The sequence below is a fragment of the Falco peregrinus genome, chromosome 7 (assembly GCF_023634155.1).
Source record: "Falco peregrinus isolate bFalPer1 chromosome 7, bFalPer1.pri, whole genome shotgun sequence".
In the NCBI taxonomy this organism is placed as follows: domain Eukaryota; kingdom Metazoa; phylum Chordata; class Aves; order Falconiformes; family Falconidae; genus Falco; species Falco peregrinus.
The window spans coordinates 24017628-24040234 of record NC_073727.1 but is presented as its reverse complement, the minus strand read 5'-3'; the positions used below and the strand labels follow the sequence as shown (position 1 = coordinate 24040234).

At 39.3% G+C, this 22607-nt stretch overlaps 1 protein-coding gene across 1 annotated transcript in view; it reads left to right on the top strand.

Annotated features, from left to right (window-relative positions):
- Positions 1–22607, top strand: part of PREP (prolyl endopeptidase) — a 113435-nt gene that overhangs the window by 56729 nt on the left and 34099 nt on the right. The window contains exons 9-10 of the mRNA XM_055810174.1: positions 8231–8428; positions 11986–12089. Of these exons, the coding sequence (XP_055666149.1) occupies positions 8231–8428; positions 11986–12089 (302 nt within the window). The remainder of the gene's footprint in view (positions 1–8230; positions 8429–11985; positions 12090–22607) is intronic.

The window sequence follows — 22607 nt, the reverse complement described above, 5'->3', positions numbered from 1 at the left end:
AGAGCTTGGTGAGACATGAATCTTGAAATTGTGCTCTTTGAATCATTTTCATTTTAAATGTACCTTTGAAGTCCTAAGCAGAAAATAAATAATAGGTGTAAGTGAAAAATTGCTTCCAATCTTAATTTCTGATTGTGTGTGTATTTGCTGACAGTCTGTGAAGGCATGCTTAAGTTATAAGGAACAGCAATTTATAAAGTGGAACCAAGTCGAAGAATTGACTTGGAGATGGGGAGTGTCCAAATAGAATGGGACAGAAATGTGATTGAAATTAAATGTGGTTACTGTGTGTGGATTTACCTGAGAAGTGGTCTAGGCACCCAAAGGAGCTTTGACCAATGGCTATATAGACACTGGGTATATATTCCTTCCCAGTAAGATAAAGGCCACATCTGCTCTTCACTACACTGGTATTTAGCTCAGCTCCGTTTTGGTTACATTGTAAAGGTAAAGTCATACTGAGTTCATGTTTGTGCACATGCAAAAAAAAATTTAATGCATGCAACACTTCTTGAATGGATTATACAGGATAGCCTTGACTATACAAACATAATAAGAACTGCATTTGGAAAACTGAAAGTTCAGATAAATGGGTTTGCTGAGGGCACTGACCTTCAGACTGTAAACATTAAAAGGCATTCAGCTCTTAACTTGAAGGCAAGCATAATCTGTCATGTAAAACCTTCAAAGTGACTTTCAGATGCCTGTTGTGTGTCATTAAGCTTCTACTGTATTTGAATGTGAAGCCAGAGTAGGCAATCATATGTCCACTTCTCTCTAGCTTTTTGGAGTGGTACATGAAGGAATTGGATTAAATTAACAAATGAAAGTGTCTCCATAAGAAGATGAGTTATAAGTAGATCTTAGGCTACAGTAAATTCAGTTTGAATTGTTCAGTTGCTTCTTTGTGGCAGACACTTGCAAATTAGCGTTGTATCCTGACCGCCACGATAAGGAAGTTTTATCATGTTCAGGAGGTTGTAGCGCTGAGTAAATAAAAAATCCTCCTTCACTTGATGAAGTCAGCAAGCAAGCCAGTCTCTATGTCATGTTGTTTTAATCATTCCAACATTTGGTTTAGAAAGACATAATTATAGCAGAAGCCAGTTAATAATTCATTGTCTTGAAAACCTTGCAGTCAAGTGAATTTGATTTTGTGTGATCTGGAGATTACAATGTAATGAAATGCCTTCTGCGAAAGCCAGGACAGCAGTGATTCAGAGGGTAAATTAGTATTGCTACTGGTCCAATTTTTACATATGTGTGGGAGTGACTCTCTATCAAGATGTAACTAGATGTATTATAATTTCTTTATAAATATTACAGTTAGTGGTGCTTTATGTCACAAGTAAGTTTTACTGGGATGGACAGATAGATACTTGGCTTGAAAGGCTCCTCCTCTGGTGTGATCTGCCTGGTAGCCATAGCTGCCTTCAATTCTATGTGTTGACTTAGATTCAGTGTCATAGAAGCTCCACCTTGTACATCTAGAAATAGATTTGTTTATGAATAATGAGTTAAAGATTAAGAATTATGAAGCTCTGCCAATGTCCATCAATGGCAAAAAGAGAAATTCCCCAAAGTATAATAATGCAGTCTTAGGGAAGGTGTTACAGGTAATATAATCTAACCAAGAAATAAACACACGTGCCTACAAGGTGGCATGAATGTCATTTGGTTTCTTCAACGTATTCTTCAAGATAGACTTTATTAGCTTTGACCTTTTTGTTTTCAGAACTGCTTATAAATGAGCTAATTTGGGAAATACAGGAAAAAAACCAAACATACTCCTGCAATGAGGTTGCACACACACTTCATTTTACAACTCTGAGCAGGGATTTCACAGAGGGTTGAGGTAAATTAAGATCTCTGTGAGCTGAGGGGAAGAAATAAATGATTGCTATTTTGAAATTAAATTTAAGGGGGGCCTTGGAACATATTGAAATGTGATGAGACTAGTTTCCTCCCCTTCGGAGTTTGTTTATAAAATATTACTTTTAATTTTCCAGGAGTCTAAAATAGAACCGTAGGAGAGATTCACATCTATTGTTGAACTAGTGCTTTAAATGACCACGTAGCTGCAAGTAGGTGTGCTGGATTAGAAGGCAGCTATGAAACCATAAATGCAGACTAATCATTGCAGATACTGCAACCCTAGTTCTAAGGCATAGGATAAACCTGCTGTCTTTAGGAGATTAAATAATTAATTTTGAGAACTGTGACACACCACACACACACACCCCTGCCAAAACTGCCCAATACTGGTAGAGCAGGGCAACTTCAGAGTAGCAGTTGTATCGAGCCCTGTACTTGTGACAATGAAAAGAAAAATGGAATAATCTCCTGAATAAGGAAGGCTGAGAAATAAGACATATTCCTGCATCTGTCGTAGATGGGGTGAGTGATCTTTAACAGTTCCTCGAATCTCAGTTGACCACTTAACAAGCAAGGACAAAGCTAGCAGCGCTCCTGTACCTCATACACATCTCCATACCTAAACTCAGTGCGTGTAAAACTCTTCCCTTCCCTCTGCTAGAATGTGCACTCCAAATGAAAAATAGTATTTTTCTTCATACCTTTAAACCTGTTAGCTAATTCATAAATGCTTAAGAGTTTGGGGAGGGGAGTTACTGCAACTGAAATGTATCTTTTGACACTGTAGTGAAACCAGGAGGGGAAATCTGGATGAGCACCATGAAATTGTTGATCCTGAATGACAAGGATGTGCATGGGTGTGAGTAATCACAGAATCATAGAACAGTTTGGGTTGGAAAGGACCTTAAAGATCATCTAGTTCCTACTCCCTGCCATGGGCTGGGACACCTTGCACTAGACCAGTTTGCTCACATTCATGTCCTCATGTTCACCTTGGCTGTCAAGAAGCTGGTGGGTTCCATTAGTCTGTGCTAATTTTTCAAGTACCCATAGCTTTACACACTTGGGAGTTTTGCTCATGAAACAGGCACATGAAGGATTATGTGGCTGCTTTGCGGAGCAGTTGTGTGACCTTCTGAGTATATCCCAGAGGAAGCACCCTGCAGAGATTGCTAGTGCAGATATGTGGTAGAGAGGAGGAAATTGGCTGCAATGCAAATGACCAGGTTGATAAGCCTCTGCTGTGAAATGTGAGGGAAAATACCCAAGAAACCAGCCAGCTGGGATGCGGCTTAGCTCCAGTGTTTCCCAGCAACAAAAGGCACTCCCTAAGATCTGGCCAAGCCAGATACAGTCCCTCAGTCACTGGGGACATGGGAAGAGGATGTGGTCCAGATGCATGTCCCTGACTGAAAGTTATATTCTGCTCCACTGGTAGGGCTTGTGTGGCTCTGTTTAACTCTGTTTACCATGGAAAACCAGCATCAGCCACAGATGACTAAAACCCGTAGGTTACTTAAGGAAGTGTTACTCCTGATGTTTGCTGCTTCAGAAGAGCTTCTTCCCACCCTGCCCCATCTCTTGTTTGTCTGTCTCATACTGCAAGGATGTGCGGTATAAAATCCTTGTCTTGTTGAAATTGGTTGGAGCTTTGCCATTAACTTAAATATGGCAGGCTGTCACTGAGGATGGCATCTCAGAGGGAAGACATATGCTTTATGTTGTGAGGGCTCATCAACATTTACTCAAATGTTTCAGAATGATTCACGTTTTATTCTATAAATTGCTCATGCTTTGCTTACAAATCTACCCATAAGTAGCCTTAAGTGGTGATTATAGGTCATTTTAAGCGAGATTGGCATGGATACCTGTTAATCTGCAGAGATACTGAAGTTTACAGTTACTGTCTGTGATGACCAAAGAAACCAAAGACCTTCCAGGTCTACTTCCCAGCTACAGCTTTGACAGTCCGTTGAAGTATGTTCACTGTTTGTTGGGTGGACAGACAAGCACATTGCACAGCAAGTAACTCATCGGTTTCTGCTGAAGATTTGTGTCTACCTAGCTCTTCTAGCTTGCCATTTTCTTCAGTGTATTTTCATCAGTGTATTTCAGCTTGCATCTGTCAAAGCATGTTTGTATAGTTGAACACTTAACATGCCGTTGGTACTGCTACAGAAATGAAAGATCAGAACTGTCTTTAGTAATTAAGGTTAGTGGCACAGACGTTTGGTGTGAGGATTCAACCTTTGTTTTCATGAAACTGTTTCAAAAGTTCATAGTGTTGCAGGTGCTGTGTTAGTGGCATGCCTTTGCTACTAATGAAAGCTGCCAAAATAAAAGGTTTCTTGGAAGTAGCAATATATGAATTCCTAAAAGGTTGAACTAGAACTTCTAGAGATGGTTGAGCACATTGTCTAGGCCTTCTTAAGAAATAATTCCTCTAGGCCAAATTTAGCTATTGGGGAATTGTGTATAACCTATTGTAATCATCAAGGTGGTCACTATCATCTTCAGAGAGAAGTGCACAGTACCAAGGATAATTCTTCACACCTGCTTTCAGTACCTACAAGAGCCTCAACGTGTCCATCTCTCTCTGATGCCTGACCCACAAGGCTCACATTGGAAAAGGCAGCCTCTGCATGTTTATTGTTTAGTAAAATAAATTCTTTGCCTGATGGGTATTGTAAGTGGGTGGATTCTAAGTATGCTGGAGAACAATTGATAAATTTAGGTGTAGCTGTAAGAATTATTGCTCTGTTAATTAGTATTAGCTGCAATAAACTGACCTTATACATTGAAAAGGTCCTGGATGGTTAGCTTTTTTAAAAAACACTTGTGTGAGTGAAAACTGCTCAGCAAGCAATTCACAGTATCCCAGAAAAGGGTATCCAAAATAACTGGGTGAACTACATTCTAAAGGTGCTTATTTCTGCCCATTATCTGTAAAGGGAGCCTACAGCAATGGTGTCAGGCTTAGCTTTTAGACATGTGAGGTTTGCAAGCACACAATCTTAAAACCTTGCAGGAAGTACAGTCACATGCAGGATACATTCTGCAAACCATGAGAGAAACCAAGGAGACTGACAGCTAATGCAACAGACTCAACAGGATCTGCAGTTCTCAGTGCCAAGCATGGGAATAACAGACTCAGCTTGTAGCTTGCAGTCAAAAAATAGCTCTTGTTAATAATTCAGCATTGTTTTAGCTTGCAGTGTAGGTAAGTGTTGGTTCTTAGTGTCTTTTTTTCTTCTGCTCTTTTCAAGTCTGCTTCAATGTTTTGCTCTGTTCTGATTTTTGCATTTTTTGTAGCTTCCATTACTGTTAAGTTTTGGAGGCAGTTAACAATGCACCAAACCCAGTTATAATACAGGTGTTATACATAGAAGCTGTGTTCCTAAATCCCACGGAATGTTTTAAAAACATTTTGTGTTGTCGTCTTATCTTTTATCTTCAGCTTGTTGAAGTGTTGACACTTTAAGTGTCAGGAAATTTCAAGAGTAAAACTGGACATTTTAGTTACAGATGTTATTTGACAATATCAGTGACATTCCTGGAATCTCATACTGATTGCAGAGCAGTTCATTCTGCAGGTAAAAATGGTGTGTGACTGCAGGGATGCTATTTTTTAAACTCATTCTGTGTTAATAAAGCAGTTATACATGTGAATGTTGGCAGATTTGTGCAGCGGCAATGTAATAAATATTTAAAATTACTGCACATTCTCCTTGTTCATTCAGCCAAAATAATTCTGTATTTCAAAATATGTAATAGGGTATAACAATTAAACTTAGAAAGTTTATTCTGTTCTGCAGCCTCACTTAGGAAATGTAAATCACGTCAGAGCTAAAATTGCACATCAATTACAAATGTATAAATAGTGTTATGTTGTGCTGTATCTTATTATTTCAGATCGTGGATTCATGGTTGAAATTTCAATTACTGTTGTACCCTGGGGCTTTGGTTAGAAAATTCCCAGATTTAAAAAGCTAAGATTCTCATGAGCTAGAAGTTCATGAGGGAGTTAGTATGGGGGTAAAAAATACCAATGGTGATCTATGGGAAGAAGGGAGTAGTAAAGCTTTATTTTGGTGTTTAGGTTACAATAATTCATATGGCTAGAAAGTCAGACTAGTGTTAAATTTCACTGGTCCTTCATCAGCAATCGAGAAGGAAAGTAGACTCTGTTGAGCTATTGGGAATTAAAGATCTTCGAGCTTTAGGGGCTCACAGCAGGCCTGAACCATATATGGAAGCAGGAGCTGTTAAAGAAGCTAGTTGTTACAGGATAATGAATTTTGACCTTCAATTCAGAAAGAGCTTGTTAATCTTAATGGAAGGGGCACAACTTTGAATTTTTGTTCAGGAACCTCAGTGTGCAAAGATACATTTATAAGACTGTCTTCAGTACACCTCTGTGAATTCAAATGGTTTGGTTTTATAGGACTTTGGGGAAACTGGAAAGAACTATTAAAATCTGGATAACACAAAATAGTGTAAAACTGAAATTCAATCAATTCTGCCTTGCTTCTGTTTTGTGTTTGATGGCTCTTCCTCCGATGTTGGTATCTTAAACTCCCCATCTCACTGTGCTACTTCAACATTACAGCATGCCTCAGCCTTCAGCCCCTACCTGATTTTCCCTGCTTCTTTGATTCCATCTTTTCAGTTTTTTGCTTCCAGCAGATAAGAGAAGGCATTGTCCGATGTTGGTACCCTGCCCATGATTTAGGTTTCTAGTCAGGCTTGTCAGGGAGAGGTTGCACATGCATAGTTGGAAGAGAATCACCACTTCACCTAGTCTTACAAACAAGAAAAATGTCCCTCATTCCCTCCTTGCAGATACTGTTTCTTGACTTTTAACTGTGTTGTGTTTGTATTTTGTCTTATTTGTATTTGATTTTTTAATTAATAAGATGTTGAAATACTTTGTTGCAAAGTAGGGTAACTAGTTCCTTAAACGACAGAGTTACTATTTTTTTCCTGTCTGCATGACTAAATAAATGCATTTCTCACTGAAGATCTAAAGCCAGTGGCACACTGGAGACAGGCGAGAACATATTACATGATATATTTTGGATGAACTGGAGCCCTGAAGAGTTTCTACACTTCACAGGATATAGAGATGGGGATTGAAGTGAGATGGTCAGTAGAACTGCAGGGATTTTCGTAGAAATTGCCAGCCTAGACTTTTTTTTTAAAAAAAAAATCAGTTTGGATTTTCCAAAGGGCAGTTAAAAAAATAAGCATTCAATGAAAAAGTTCACATAATTTTTTGTATTTATTCTGAGGACCAAACTCATAATGTGACAGGTTCTGTGAAGCAAAAGCCATCATTCCTGCACAGCCAAGGTGGGCAGCTCTGCAGGGGTCCAGGACTGCCATGAGGGGCATAAAGGAAACGCCTCTGCCGAACGCTTTGTTCCGGGGCCCTTTTGCCAGACTGAGTTCGCTCTGCTGCATTCTGTTCTACTACCTTAGGGTCTCAAGAATGCTTTTCAACAACATTAGCTTGTTGAATAAACATGCTTTTTTAAAAAATGGCTGTTGAAGATCACCTCAGAATAGCCCTTTTCTCCTACCTGTTAGAGCTTGTTTACAAGAATAGCCTGAATAAGAACAATGAAGCAATAAAAACAAGATTAATAGTAACCTCTAGGTTCTAGACCTGGGGTCCTCAAACTACAGTCCGTGTGCTGGATAGAGCCCCCCAGGGTCCTCAATCCGGCCCCCGGTATTTACAGACCCCCCGACCCCCCCCCCGCCGGGGGTTGGGGGGCGAAACCAAGCAGCCGCAGATGACTGCCTGCCACTGCATCCCTGCTCCGGCCCCCTGGTTAAAAAGTTTTGAGGACCCCTGCTCTAGACTTTAATGTTCAGTACAGGATCACAGGTGGTTTTATTCTTACTAGTTTAGCTTGAGTCTAAATCCTGATTATTATTTTGTTTTTCATGCATTTCCACAAGTATTGCTGGCAAAGATCAATGGTTTGCTTGGGTTTTGCATTGAAGTATGTCATATTCAAGAGCAGTATTGATCTATGAACACCCCAAACGTATAAGCATCTTGGTTAAGCATCTTTATTGCCGTGTCTGTATAAACTAGCTTCAAGCAGGCATGGTTAGTGCATTTCCAAAAAATGTCAGCCTTTACTTTTGGGTTCACTTTTTTGTTTCAGAAGGCAAGTGACTTCTAAAGATTTAAGAGTTAAATTCAATGCATGTCAGAAATTTTGGTGCATGTATTTAGGTATGCTAAAGAATTTTAGAATCAAATTATGTCTGATTTTTTTTCTTTCTTACAATTTTTAACTCTATTTTCTGTGGCTTTGTTTTTCTTTTCCACACTCTGCAGAATGGGTTGCTTGTGTGAGGTCCAACTTCCTGGTTTTGTGCTATCTGCATGACGTGAAGAATATCCTGCAACTTCATGACCTAGCTACTGGTGCACATCTCAAGACTTTCCCCCTCGAGGTTGGCAGTATTGTGGGATATAGTGGCCAAAAGAAGGACACCGAAATATTTTATCAGTTTACTTCCTTTTTATCTCCAGGTAAGTTTGGATTTTTTTTCTTCCTTCATTATTATTCCTTATGCTAAGAGCAGTGTCTATACTGTTTTCTGTTGTTTAGTAGTTATATAAAACTGCTTCCCCTCCTGTAGTAAGCACCAGTCAAATGCACCAAATGCACCAGTCCTGGATCCATGAAGCTTAAATAATATGGCTACTAATATTAGAGAGACCTGCATTGAGAAATTGCTCAAGACTGGCTTGTGCTTGACATGAAACTGTAGTATTCTCACAGTTCTTGCTTCATACAGCAAGGTACAAGTTTACAAATTCTGTTGAAGACAATTGTTAATGTATTGTGACTTTCATCACAATTTTGATGAACATTAATAAAAGTCACAAAAATTCTCTCTCTGACAGCTTTGTGATTCATTTATGCATAGCCTCATTAGAGCATCCTTACTGTCTGTTCTTGCAACACTTGATGTTTGTTGGATTGCTGTACAAATCGTTTGTACAATCCTGCAAAGCCAGAGCCTGTCCAAAGCGTTATGTAATACGTGTGGCACACCAGGAAGGGAGTTTCTTTGCAATTGTCAAGCTAGTATATAAAATAAAATGTATTTTCTATTCTCTTCCCCTGCCCTTCCCCCCTGCCGTTCTCCCTGCCCCAAGCAATCAATAGCTAATGCAGGACAGAATTCAAATATGGAGAGGGGAGATATGCTCCAGACTCTTTGTCTTCTTCCAGGGTTTTGAGTGAACATGAATCAGATGATCAAAAATGTTCTTAAAGCATGTGACGTACATTTTTGCTGTTTCAGTTAGAGCACAGCCACATTGCAAAATGGCTATATAATAGTTTTGATAGGTTTGCTCGTTTTCCTAGAAAGGATTGTGTCAAATTTTCAAAATTATCTTTCAAGCTTAGCAGATCAGTGTGGTGAATTGCCTATTGTTATCTTACTGTTTACATAACCAGAAATAAGATATGTTTCCAGTTCCTCTTTTAAATAAACTTTCAAACAACATTCACATCATTGCAGCCATTGCATCTGGAGAGGAGTTTGAGGACACTCTTCATCCTAGCTTAATGGTTCAGCTAGCTCATTTGCTCACATCCCACCTTGTAGGCCAGTAGATGCACCATTCATCCCAGCTGAGCCAACAGAGTCTCTGCAGCTGCTAAACATATGGAGGGGAAGAGCCCAGAGATGTATTTTAGCTCGTGGGTTGCCAGCCAGCCAGCAATGGCTGCTCTCACTGCCTGCTGGTTGCTTAGGCAGGGTTTTTTGTCTCCTTTTAATTCATGTGCTCAGCATCTACAGAGGATTCCCCATGGCATAGCTCTGTTAACTGGGGCAGAGCAACCTGGAATCTAGAAGAAAGAAGAAGGGAAGACATGGAGGTAGACTGTATGGGAATAAGGAAAGGGTGAGGAAAGCAGTCCAGAGAGGTAATGTTTAGGAACATGTGTGCATATTTTTTAATTTCCATGCCACCTCCATTTGCCCTATTAGTGGAATAACCAGACAAAAGATACAGGGCTGGTCCTTGATTAACATAGTTCTTCCTACTTAACTATCCAAAATCAATATAATTTGCACTTGCATTAAGTTGCACTATTTTTTTGTAATGAGAAACAAATTAACATAGTGGTGTTTAACACCTAACAAAAGTATTGGTAAACTTACATATGAAATAGTGAATAAAGCAGCTTAAACCAAGACATCATAAAAATATTTTTTGCTATTCCCTGAAAATATGGTTATCCCTACTGTCCAGTCCAGTAAGCACTTACTTGAGCACTCTAGTGTGTTGCATTTATTTAGCACCCAGCAAAAAAGTGCAGGCTCTGACATTACTATGTTTTTGGATATTAACTGCCATGCAGCTAAAAATATAACAAAACAGGAGATGCCGTACCAGGGGTTGAATTGCATATTACTGTAATACGAGGTTGATTGACTCCTGAAATGCAGCCTGTGACTGTGCTTATACTTCATCATGTGGCTTCCTAATATGCAGCTATTCTGCCTGCTCTCTGTGTAATGTTTGCTAATACATTATCTAGCTTGGGCAGCTGTATATATGTCAAATGACTGCTCTGCCTATTACTGCCTGGTGTGCTTTCCTTTGTGCTTTCGCATCACTTTCTGGATCCTAATCTTTAAGGGAAATGGTGCTTTAATGCTTGTTTGTACCTGTCACCCTGCATTAGGCTTGCTAGTCACTTTGTGACAAATGAAGAAAAAAAAAAAATCCCAGCAGATTAGAGTAGTTCTACTTTTATTCCCCTATTAATGCACCATTATGGAAAGAGGCTTTATCAGTTATTAGAAGTGTTGATGTTCATCTGTGTTCCTTTGCCAAGCTGTATCTTTTTGATTTTCTACAGTCTATAAAAGTGATTTAATGAGGCAATTCCCTTCTATGAGATACGGTTCCTCATTATCTCATGTCTCAATATAAGTTTTTATGTCTATAACCTCTGCAATAATTACTTCTGGCCTCCTGGAAGTGTCTAAAATATACTTCAGTCAAGTCCTGTCCACCTTGATTAGTTTTATTACATTGAGGATCCCTGTAGAGGGCTTGTTGCCTTAACTTTTAGCGTTCTTTTCCCTAATATACATTTAAAATCTTATAGAGACCAGCTTGTAAAGCAGAAAATCAAAGAGTAATTAACCCGGAGGTTAGTTTTATGTATCATATGTATCTGTAGTGTATTCATGAATGTTAGGATTTACTAACTAGTGTGCAAACATGAGAGTCATGCTGTATGACAGGTGCTCAAATGTTATTAGGATTGAATGACAGGAAATATGATTTATAGTCTAAAGGCAAACTTCTTCTTGGCTAATTACACATCTGTGTAGTGTCCAGGTTGCTGCAGTCTCTGGTATTCTGCCTCTGCTCCAACCTTAGAGTTTTATCATGCTTATAGACAAACTTTTCTCATGTGCACAGTCCTTTGGAAATCATAGGTGCAACTCAAGCAGTTGAATTTGCCTTGAAACCTGCAGGATCAGGATGTAAAATAAATTATGAGTCCAAATTCTGTTCAGTTCACATAGGTAACCTCTGCTACTCTGCCATAATTTCAAGTGGTTGCTCAGCTCTTTCCCTTATTTGGGGGTCTGTTTGAATTGTAATTTCAAAGTATTTTATCATAAAGAGAAAAATGTTGACCTGAGTAAAATGCTTGATATATTAATTTTCAGACTGGTAGCTCTAGAAGAGATGTTTTTAAAATGACTTTATACTTCTTTCTTCCAACATTATAATTCTCAGTAAGTGCTGTGTAACTTTATGAAAACAATTCTTTTTTTCCATTTTATTTCACCCACTTTGGATACTTGGCTGTGTATGGGCAGTGAGAATTAGTCTTTTTGTACAGAAAGCCTTTACACCCTACCTAGATGAAGTGCATATATGTATGTGTTGAATTATATATTAACTGTAAGAATGTGTCTGGAGCTACTGTTTTTCACCCTGCTGAGTTACCTTTGCCATTCATTACTCCATGACAGTGGCAAAACTGGTATCCTTTTAATGATGGACATACACAAAGCTCACAATCTTGCATTCTGTTTTAGGTATTATATATCACTGTGATCTGACCAAAGAGGAACTGGAGCCAAGAGTTTTCCGGGAGGTGACTGTGAAAGGATTTGATCCTTCAGTTTACCAGACAGTTCAGGTAATAAACGTGAATCCTGTTGTCTTGCTGTCATCACTTATGCAAGAGTTTAACAAAATTCCACTTGGCTAAGGGTGAGAGTGCTTTGATTAACTCCTGGGTTGCAGGTCTGTGTGTGCTCTGAAGGAATTCCACCAAGTCTTGTTAGAGATTGGAAGATGCCACTGCAAGTAACGAGGCCAGACTCAATATTCAGTTGTGTTACGTTATGAGGCAATATTAATTTTTTCCAATGTTACAGTGTCCTTTGATACTTGTTTTTAACATCAAGCTGCTGCTTTTCCATGTTTATGTATTTCTACCACCAGGACAAGTTGGCATGGTTTCCGTAGGAAAGTGTGTGATAGGGCAAGGCTTAAGAGGCAGTGGAGAAATAGAGGAAACTTGGAATAACCACTTATCTTCCCAGGACCTCCACAGTATTCCGGGGCCCACTGTGGGAAGCGGCAACAATAGATAAAACACTTCTGTCCCCACCACTCTTGTATAAAAATACTGAAGAATCTGCCACAAGTTCATACTGTGGATCTTTATTAAGACCTCAAGAGGAAACTGGGAGGAAAGAAGTAAATGTGTTGATTCATTTGTAGCTGGCATCAAATGTGAAAGCTGTAGAACTGTGAAAGGTCTTAACCATGTTTATTTGGAAGGAAAGCAGGAAAATATCTAGTGATGTGAACAGAAAAATTATGTTCGTTCATGCTGTATAAGAATATTCCTTCTGTCCACCTTTCCAAGAAGTACCATATTAGATTGCGTTGATCAATGCAGTTACACATGGAGCAACTTACTTCGATTTTTGTAAGAGCAGGATTAGGTCCTTTGCTTGCAGTGCTGGAACAACTAGAACGAGGAGCACATGATAAAAGCAATTTAAAATACATGCATATGTATAATTAACATTTCTAATGTAAAACCCCATGAAGCAATTGTTGTACAGGTCTAACAGCTTTTAGTATTGGATGTTTAAACCATTTGGGGCAGGGAACCTTCCATTCTATTTGTACACTACCCAGTACCATAGGATCTAGGTCCATGGGATATTGCTTCAGTACTTAATAAACAGTAGGTTAGCACTGCGTGGATACTCTTAGCAGCTTCCCAGGGTTCTTAATGATTCATTCGGACTCCATGAATAAAGAATTGAAAGACAAACATATTTATCTTGTGTAGCATGGTTTCATGAAAAACAGGTGTGGTCAGATATTCCTGCTGCCTCTTGGGAGGGCAAGATTGCACAGATGGTTTATAAAGCCATCAAAGGCTCAAATTTCCTAAGAGGCTTTATGCCTTGATAAAACAAATGCCCCTGAGTTTAAAAGTTTGCACAAGTGCAGTGCATGACATTACAGACATGGATGATCTACAGACTGGTTCAATGAGACATAAACATGGAAAGAAATGAGTGAGGTCTCTCCTAGCAAGGTTTAATCCACTCAGTAAATTCCTCAGGAATCTGGAGAATAAAATCTTTGCTGATAAAGTATTTGGAGTCAACAAAGACTGGCAGATAACAAAGAAAGGATAGGAGGTTACTGATTTATAATGATGTGAACTGCTTGTTAAATGGTCCCATTACGGCAATCTGCATTTCAGTATAGCCAAGTGAAGGTAAGACATGTGGGAACCAGGGAGGAATTTATCCCACTTCAAAATCTGAAATCAGGTGGGTTGTGTCAGGTTGTGTCTCCCAGAACTCCCTTTGCAGTCCCTGGAAGGCTATACACTGCATCTGCAGTAACAAGCAGTGTGGCTTAATAATCATAGGAGTGTAATGGCTTGTGCTGAGGATCCAGTGTCTGTTCTGAGAGCTTTACTTTGAACTAGCTGTAGTGCTGTCCTGTCCTGTAGACTGAATTTCTATTATTGAAGTACTTTTGATGTGCTCCTGCAGTGTATCTGCTACACGAGTTTCATCCAGAAGGAATCCAGTCTGCAAGCATTGAGACCTCTGCTGTGGGAAGTGAAGGTGGTGAGGACACTTGCTTTAGAACTAAAATGCTACTGTAGGTGCACCAAAGGCTTAGACAGGTATTTCAGTTTAGTAGCATGGAGACTCCTTTGGAGGTGCCTGTTTCTTACACTTAAGTGAAGCCGTGTCAGAATTATCATAAAATTATAGAATGATTTGAGTAGGGACAATAAAGGTCATCTAGTTCCAACCTTCCTGCCACGAGCAAGGACACCTGCCACTAGACCAGGTTGCTCAAAGCCCCATCCAGCCTGGCCTTGAATAGTGCCAGGGATGGGGCATCCACAGCTTCTCTGGGCAACCTGTTCTGTCCCTCACCACCCTCACAGTAAAGAATTTCTTCCTAATACCTAATCTAAATCTATCCTCTTTCAGTTTAAAGCCATTCCTCCTTGTCCTTTCACTACATGCCCTTGTAAAAAGTCCCTCTCCAGCTTTCTTCTAGGTCCCCTTTAGGTACTGAAAGGCTGCTATAAGGTCTCTCTGGAGCCGTCTCTTCTCCAGGCTGAACAAGCCCAACTTTCTCAGGCTGTCTTCTCAGGAGAGGTGCTCCAGCCCTCTGATCATCTTTGTGGCCTGCCTCTGGACTTGTTCCAACAAGTCCATGTCCTTTTTAAGTTGGGGACTCCAGAGCTGAACATGGTACTCCAGGTGGGATCTCATGAGAGTGGAGTAGAGGGGAAGAATAACCTCCCTTGACCTGCTGGTCACGCTTCTTTTGATGCAGCCCAGGATTTAGGCTGCAAGTGTACATTACCAGGCCATGTAGAGCTTCCCAACCACCAGCACCCCCAGTCCTTCTCATCAGGGATGTTCTCAGTCCATTCTCTGTCCGGTCTGTATTAGATACTGGGGGTTGCTCCGACCCATGTGCAGGACCTTGCACTTGGCCTTCATGAGTTTTACTTGGGCCCACCTCTCAAGTCTGTCAAGGTCCCTCTAGATGGCATCCCTTCCCTCCAGTGTGTTGGCTGCACTGCACAGCTTGGTGTCATTGGCAAACTTGCTGAGGGTGTACTCAATCCCACTGTCCATGTTGCCAACAAAGATGTTGAACAGCCCCGGTCTCAGTACTGACCCCTGAGGTACTCCATTCATCACCAGTCTCCACTTGGACGTTGAGCCATTGATCACAACTCTTTGAGTGTGACCATCCAGCCAATTCCTTATCCACTGAGTTGTCCACCTGTCAAATCCATGTCTCCAGGTTAGAGACAAGGATGCTGTGTGGGACGCTGTCAAAAGCTTTGCACAATTAGCTAAGTTTAAGGCTTATAAAGTTGAAGAGAAATTACTCCCATTGACTTAATAACAAGTATTGTGACTAAAAAGATTATGCAAAATATACACTTTTAAGTTGTATGTGATCTTTCCGCTAAACACAGCTTTTGTAAGCCCCTGATAAAATACTGTGCCCTGGTCAGGACTTTAAGAAAGATACAGAACTTCTAGATAGAATTCGTAAAAATTTGTTGAAATCATAGAATCATTTCAGTTGGAAAAGACCTTTAAGATTATCGAGTCCAACCATAAACCCAGCACTGCCAAGTCCACCGCTAAACTATGTTCCTAAGCACCACATCTACGCGCCTTTTAAATACCTTCAGGGATGGTGACTCACCCAAAATAATTGGGGATCTAGAAAAACAGTCATTATATTGTGATGCTTAGTGTATTTAACACCTGCAATTTATAAAAGAAATATAGAAGGGTGGAGGCATTATTTTATATGTAGGATATTGCATCTGTAGAGTAAGAAGAAGAGTGGAATAGAGGATTTTTCATACTGTAGACAAAGGTATAACAAGATCTGATGCCTAAAGTGGAACTTAAATAAGCTTAGCCTGGAAAAAGGTGAAATGACCTAGGAGATAAAAGTTAAGCAACACTGTAACAGTAACAGCATGGCTTGGAGTCTTTGAAAGGAGATTAGGTATTTTTCTTTATATCTTTATTTTTACTTTTGCCTCCAGCACATACACAGGGCATATTCTGTAAAAGCATAAAGACAGTAGTGTGTGTGCATGAGGTGGTTGTAAACAGTCCCATCTGTTTGTCTCTGCATCTCCAGAGAGAAGTAAGAGTGTTGTAGATGACAGTTTGCTAGAAACATTCACACGGAGGATACATTTTTACTGCTTCACTCAAATTCATTAAGGGACTTCCACAAAGTAACTTCAGAGCATAGTGAGCTGAAAAAGAGAAAGAAAACAGCATTCTCTTTAGGAAACAGCTTGGTACAATTATAATACTGCCATCAACCTCAGACGCATAATAATGGAACGCAAATACCCATGTAATTAAAAAGGGTTTAGAAGGGGTTTCCATAAATTAGAAGTAATGTATTCTTCTAGTAAATCAAATTTTATGAAATGAATGTCTGGAAAAACAAAATCTAATTTTACATTTAAATCAATTACATGCTAAATTAAGGTAAAATAGAATAGTAATACAAATAATTTTGAGGAGGAAGCATGCTGTTGCTATGCCTTTGGAATCCTTCACTTTGTACATCACTCGCAGAGCTTCACCACTAGGCTGTAACGGGGTGGAAGTCAGTATTCCTGTTTCTGGTTTTCTCCTTACTCCGGCTCAGTACCAGCTCTAGGGAAATGCAACCTGTGTAGTTGCACTGGGATCAGTGCTTGTAAAGAGCACTCTTTGCTCACCACTCATCATCCAGTTTTGCCTTTTCTCAACAAATGATCTCGGCATGGCAGCATCTTGAAAATCAGTTTCCCATATCATTCAGATCGATGGAGAAATCTCAGCTGAGCTGTGAAAGAGGCTTTTTGTCAGGGCCAGAGCTGGGACTGCCTGGTCGCCTTTGTAGTAACTCAGCCTGCCAGTGCTACACACTCCTGCCAGACTTTAGTCCTCGTTTTCATCTGTGGGGTCCCACTTGGACCCTCGATGATGCTTCTGCTTGGAGGAGGAAAAGGGAGATGGGAGCTTATCAAAGCAGTTTATAAATGGCTGTCAACTAGATTAAAGTCTTGCATAGCCACTGCAAAACTCGGCAGCATTGCAGGGCATTGTGAAAGAAATTCAAAATTAAGAATGCAAGAAATATACTGAGAATAGGCAAAGATTGCTGATTACAGGAGAATAAAAAACACGAAGGGATTTATTTCATCATTTTAATTTCCATCAGAATTACTAAGCAGTAAAGAAAAATATTGCCGGCCCTGTCCTGATCTGTGTCCTTAATGAAAGGCAGGTCTCCTGCCAAGGTTTTTCCTTTATTCTCATATACCTGAAGAAATACCTATTTAGACTAGCAATTTTCCTAGCTTTGTCTGCACAGCATATATGAAACTTTAATGTGTTGTTGTTCTTTAGCAGTCTTTGAACATAACTGAGTTAAGAAGATTTGAACGGGAAGTGTAAGGTGCCATGTATCTGAAACCTGAATAAATGGCAATTGGAAAATGCCACAGCGCCTATGTTTTGCTCTTTTGGATCCACTTTACAGGACTTTGTAGATGCTGTGCAGTGCAAGTGTGAACCAGTGATAAAGTTTACTAGACTAAGTAAATTTATGGTAGAGCAGCTGCTTTGTAGTACCTGAGGTTAAGTTCTTACCCTTCAGCAGCCCAAAGCAAGAACAAATTAGCCAATTTACTGAAGGGAGAGCTGTCTCAATGTACCTGACATTTACACCAGGGTAAGAGCATGTCTGTAGGTTGTTGGCTCAGTGTGACACCCTGCAAGTACGTAGTCTAACATCCTGTGCATTAACTTGTGCGAATGCCCTTACCTTGAAAGACCGTGACCTTCATGAAGAAGTCAGACTGTTTAAAATGCTTGCCACACATCAAAAATTTATCCTGGCTACTTTTGTTAAATGATATATTAAGTTGTGTTAATAATTTTTCCTCTGCCAAACGCTTCTTGAAATTTGTCTTTGCTTCCCTGCTGACTTCCATCCATCACAATGACAGACTTTTTTCAGGAAATAGCCTGGTGTGGGTTTTACAGGAGGAAAAAATGCTTTTGCAGGAACTTACAAATGGTACTTGCTGTAAGCTGTTTATTGCATCAATAGCTCCACTGTTGCTTTAAATAAAAAGCCTTTATTTTATCTTTACAAAGTTGCCAACTAAGTTCTTACATGCCTCTCCATATTAACACCTAACAGTGACACCTAATCATGGATAAACAGTCTTCTGGCCTGGCTCACAACTCACCTACTTTTTAGCCTGATACGCAGCCTTGTAAGTGTTGAAGTTACAACATTAAAAATATTGTTGGACTCCTTTTGCCATTCTTCAAATATCTTCTGGTAGTGTCCTTGAAATAGTTTGAGATGAACCAAAACAGATGTTGCTATTGACAGATGCACTTTGGATTAGCTCTTGCAGAAGGGTAAAATTCATAACACAACTTAGTTTCACAACTTAGTTTGATTTAAAAGCAGATGTTTTTTAGATACTGCTGCACAGATAAAAGAACAAGAAGTCTTAAAAAGGATATTTCTTTTCTTGCGGCTGGAATTAATTTCCTCTTTTGCAGAGATTTGGTTTTATAGGTGAAGTGATTTTCATGAGAGGTTTATCAGGGTTTTTGTTCAGTCTTTCACCCCATCTTTAAGCCCTTACAGGACTGATTTCAAGTTATTAGTCATTGATAGGGAAAATTTGTCTACAGTCATTCTAATTCCTAGTGGAACTTTACACTGTGCAGTTTGGCACAGTGGTTCATCTCTGTTTCAGGAAAATACACTGAGAGAAGATGAGTCAGGCTTGAGGTTGATTGGCAATGGTGTGGGAGAAACTTGTGCACAGCACCTGCCCACACTATTCCTGGATCTCGCCGTTGCTGGTTGTGTCATTCCATGAGCATTAGATCCCCTCATTAAAATAAAAAAAATAACAGAGGGCAGCAGAGGAAAGCAGTGTCCTGTGAAAGCTGTAGTAAGCGAGACCTGCTTAGCAATGCAAGAGCTGATAATCATCATTGATTTTTCAGTGTAGTTATAGAAATGGTCTTAATGTTGTTTCTTTCCCTTTTCTATGTACATATGAATAGATTATCTGAGTTTAGAGAGATTCAGTAGCTTTGAATCTATCTCTGTTGAGAAAAAGCACTCAGAGAAGAAAGGCATGTACTTTTTACATTGATTCTGAGCAGAGACAAAGAGCTCTCAACTTTTCTTCAAGGAAGTTTTTTTGGCATCATTTTCTTCCTTCTCTTGAGAATCCAGCACAGCCAAAGGGGGATTGATTTTTGAGGAGCTGGACTTTCTTGCTTCTAATAGTATTTGGGGTTTGAATCCTGCCTCCGTCTCACAGGATGGAAGGGTAGAATTAATACATGGAGGAAACAAGCTGCTTGTTGTTTGTTTCTATTTTATTCCTTTTATTTCCTTGTGGTTCCATATTGTGGTAAGGAAGAAGAAATGTTGGGGGGAGGAGGAAATGTGAACAAATGCACCAGTTTTAGTGCTTGCCATAGCATGGCAGACACCTGCCCTTGCAGGGGGAAAATAAGCTTTGGGCTGCCTCCATTAGAGCTCCTGAAGTTTTCAGCTGTGATCTCTGCCAGTGTTTTGGCAATGGCTGTGATTTTGGCACCAAGACAAGAGTCTTGTTCTGGAGGACATATCACAAAAACAAAATCATAGTGACAATCGTGGCAGCATTGGCTGTTTGCCTATGTGAATTTAGCATCATACACCCTTGGCATGTGGTTGTTACAAAACACCACTTTAGTCTGCCATTACCTCTTCTAATTGCAGGTTGATGAAGAAACACTAACTGAAAATGTAGTTCTCTAGTTTTAAGGCCACGTATTTCTTGAAAACCAAGAGACTGCGTATTAAATGTGTTACATGTTTGCAGCCACAGTACACTCCATTTTAAGGCTAGAAATTGTCAGTATGAAGGACTTTATTTCTAAAAAAATATCAAGTAAAGAATTTCCTGTAATGGCCTTAACATGTTCTTGAACTTTGAAATTCTTATGCCTGAGCAGAGGAGTAGCAGTTGGCTCTACACCCATTATATTTAAGCAGTCCCACCCATGCACTTCAGGTAATTCACATGAGTAATTCTCACAGATCATGATATTCCTTAAGTGTCTGGAGTGAGAACCAGATCTCTCTATTCCAAGTAAGAGGATAAAATGATAGAACCTTGCATAGATTTTTTTTTACCGATACAGTTAAAATCCTGTTTTAAGGTTAAAATGGCTGGAGTTGCTTTATCCCCATCTTACATACCACATGGTATTGCTGCACAGTTTAGGGTGTTGGGAGCCTTTGTTCAGCAGAATATAAAACAATGGAAATGTGGTTTGGTATGGAGGAGTACAGAACTCCTCTTAGGAAGAATTAGCACAATACCAGACCACACAGCGTGAAGGATAATACTAAAATACCAGTCTCTGTGTTCATTTGGATTGTCATAAAGGCTTTGTGATTCACTAGTTCCAAGCTTTTAGTGTTAGATTGTTTGGTTTTCTGCTAAGTGTGCAGGGAATTGAAGACATTCTTAAAATGTTGCAGTCTATAGAACCTTCATGCTCGACATTATTAAAATGTTCATTTGTTTTAAGCCTACAAGAGAAGTGATTGCTTAATAGCATAAAACTCATTGTGAAATATTATTCTTATGCCTTACCCAGTAGAACTTCTGTTTGAATTCACAGGGGTTTGTTTTCTGCTTTTCTAGTGAATGGACATGTTAGTTGGCATACTTGGTCCTAAGCTACATTTCATGCTTCATTTCTTTCTCAGAATTCCTTAAAACTCAAGGTGAAATAACATGGATTAAAACAGTTGTAACCATTGAATATAGTGTAGAGAATCCCTTTTTACACACAGGAGTTTTAAACGAGAGCTTAAGCAATTGTAATGGAGCTTAGAGGATTGCTTTACAGGCTCCCGTGTATTAAATGATTGCATTGTTAATTGTGAATAAAAAATAGTTTTGATTTTTACAACAAATGGCAAAATACATTTTGCCATCAGGAAGAAGATTTTAAAAATCCTTCACTCAGACACCTTAAATGAACATGTGTATTTAAGCCTTCAGGAATCTTAATAGGTAGGTTGTTTGCTGATATAGAGAGATTAAAATGTGAATGTTGTTGCAGTGAAAATGCTTGTTTCTTGTCCTATTTCTAAACAAATCACTGAAGATTTCTTCCATTCTCTTTTTTTCTCCAACTTTCATATTCACTCTTTTGATTGATCTCACCTCCAGTAATTAACCATGAACATATTATTATTTTAATTAGCTCCCTTACAAGATAAATAAGAATTCTATGTAATGATTCTCAGTGGGAATCTTCTTTCAACTTTTCTCCTCCCTTTTGTATAAACACATGAATGTTATTTCTCAAAGGTAGTGAATATTAGTAGCTTTGTTCTACAGGAACAGAAGCATTCAGAATTAAATTTGTCCATGGTTGCACATTGATGAGTTGTTGCACTGGGGGTATATTTTGATGGTTTGCTATTCTAATGGTAGTGCTTTGCTACTTCTCTTTTGCTGTTCCTCAGAGCTGAGTCTTCAGATGTGGTTTGAAAACTTAGTCAAGCCAGTTATTAAAGTCTTACACAAATAGCAGTTCACAGAACTTGAGTATCAATGAAAAGCTCCCACTCTTGGTATCTCTAATAGCATTAAATGCAGACAAAACACTGTCTTTTGATCAGTATAGTGTTTGTGTGTCTTGTATAGTGCAGACTGAATGGCCAATTCCATCAGTGGTACAGGATCAAAAACACAGGATGCTTCCATGAAAAAACTGATCTGAAGCTCCTTTATGGCTTTTTAATTCTTGCTTAGACCAATCAGCCAAAAAAATGGAAAATTTCAGCATACTAAGGACTGCACGTCTAGTCCTCTACTGAAAGAAAGAAGCAGTAGCTGCCACTTTTCTCTGTCCCTTTTTTGAGGCTAAACGTCAAATTTTGGTGTGCCAGCATTGTTCAGAACAAGAGCACTCCTCTGCAAGTGTGGGAATTTTTCTATCCATCTGCCCACCCATTACTTTGCCTCATGGAGCCTACCCAGAAGAGTGTTAAATTAGATGATGCTGCATTGAGGACAGATCACTCTGGGACTACAACCACTGGTTTTATTCATGCAGCTGGCAAAAGATCATTATGTGATTGCAGTTTCAGGCATCACTGATGTGGGACAGCATTCGAGCCATTGATCTGGCAGGGAAGCACACTGAGTTCCTTTACCAGGCCACCAAAATAACCAGACTTCCCTGGTTGTCTTTTTGAGTACTGTGCTAGCAGTATAATGTGCTAGCATGTAAGTCTGTTGAATAGTTATTAGGTTTCCAAAGAAGGTGGTTTACATTTAGTAAGAGTTTTATATGCAGGTATGTATCTGTTTCTGCCACAGGATGGTTTTTAAATTCAAGCAAAATTGCAGAACAATAGTAATTATAATTGCTTACTTGTTATTGAAGCCCATACTACGCGAGAATAAAGTATTGTGCACCCAGTTGACAGGTGTTTGTTTACACATCTGTAATGTATATATGGGCAAGTTTTAAAAGATTTTGGATTTGACGTTAATATT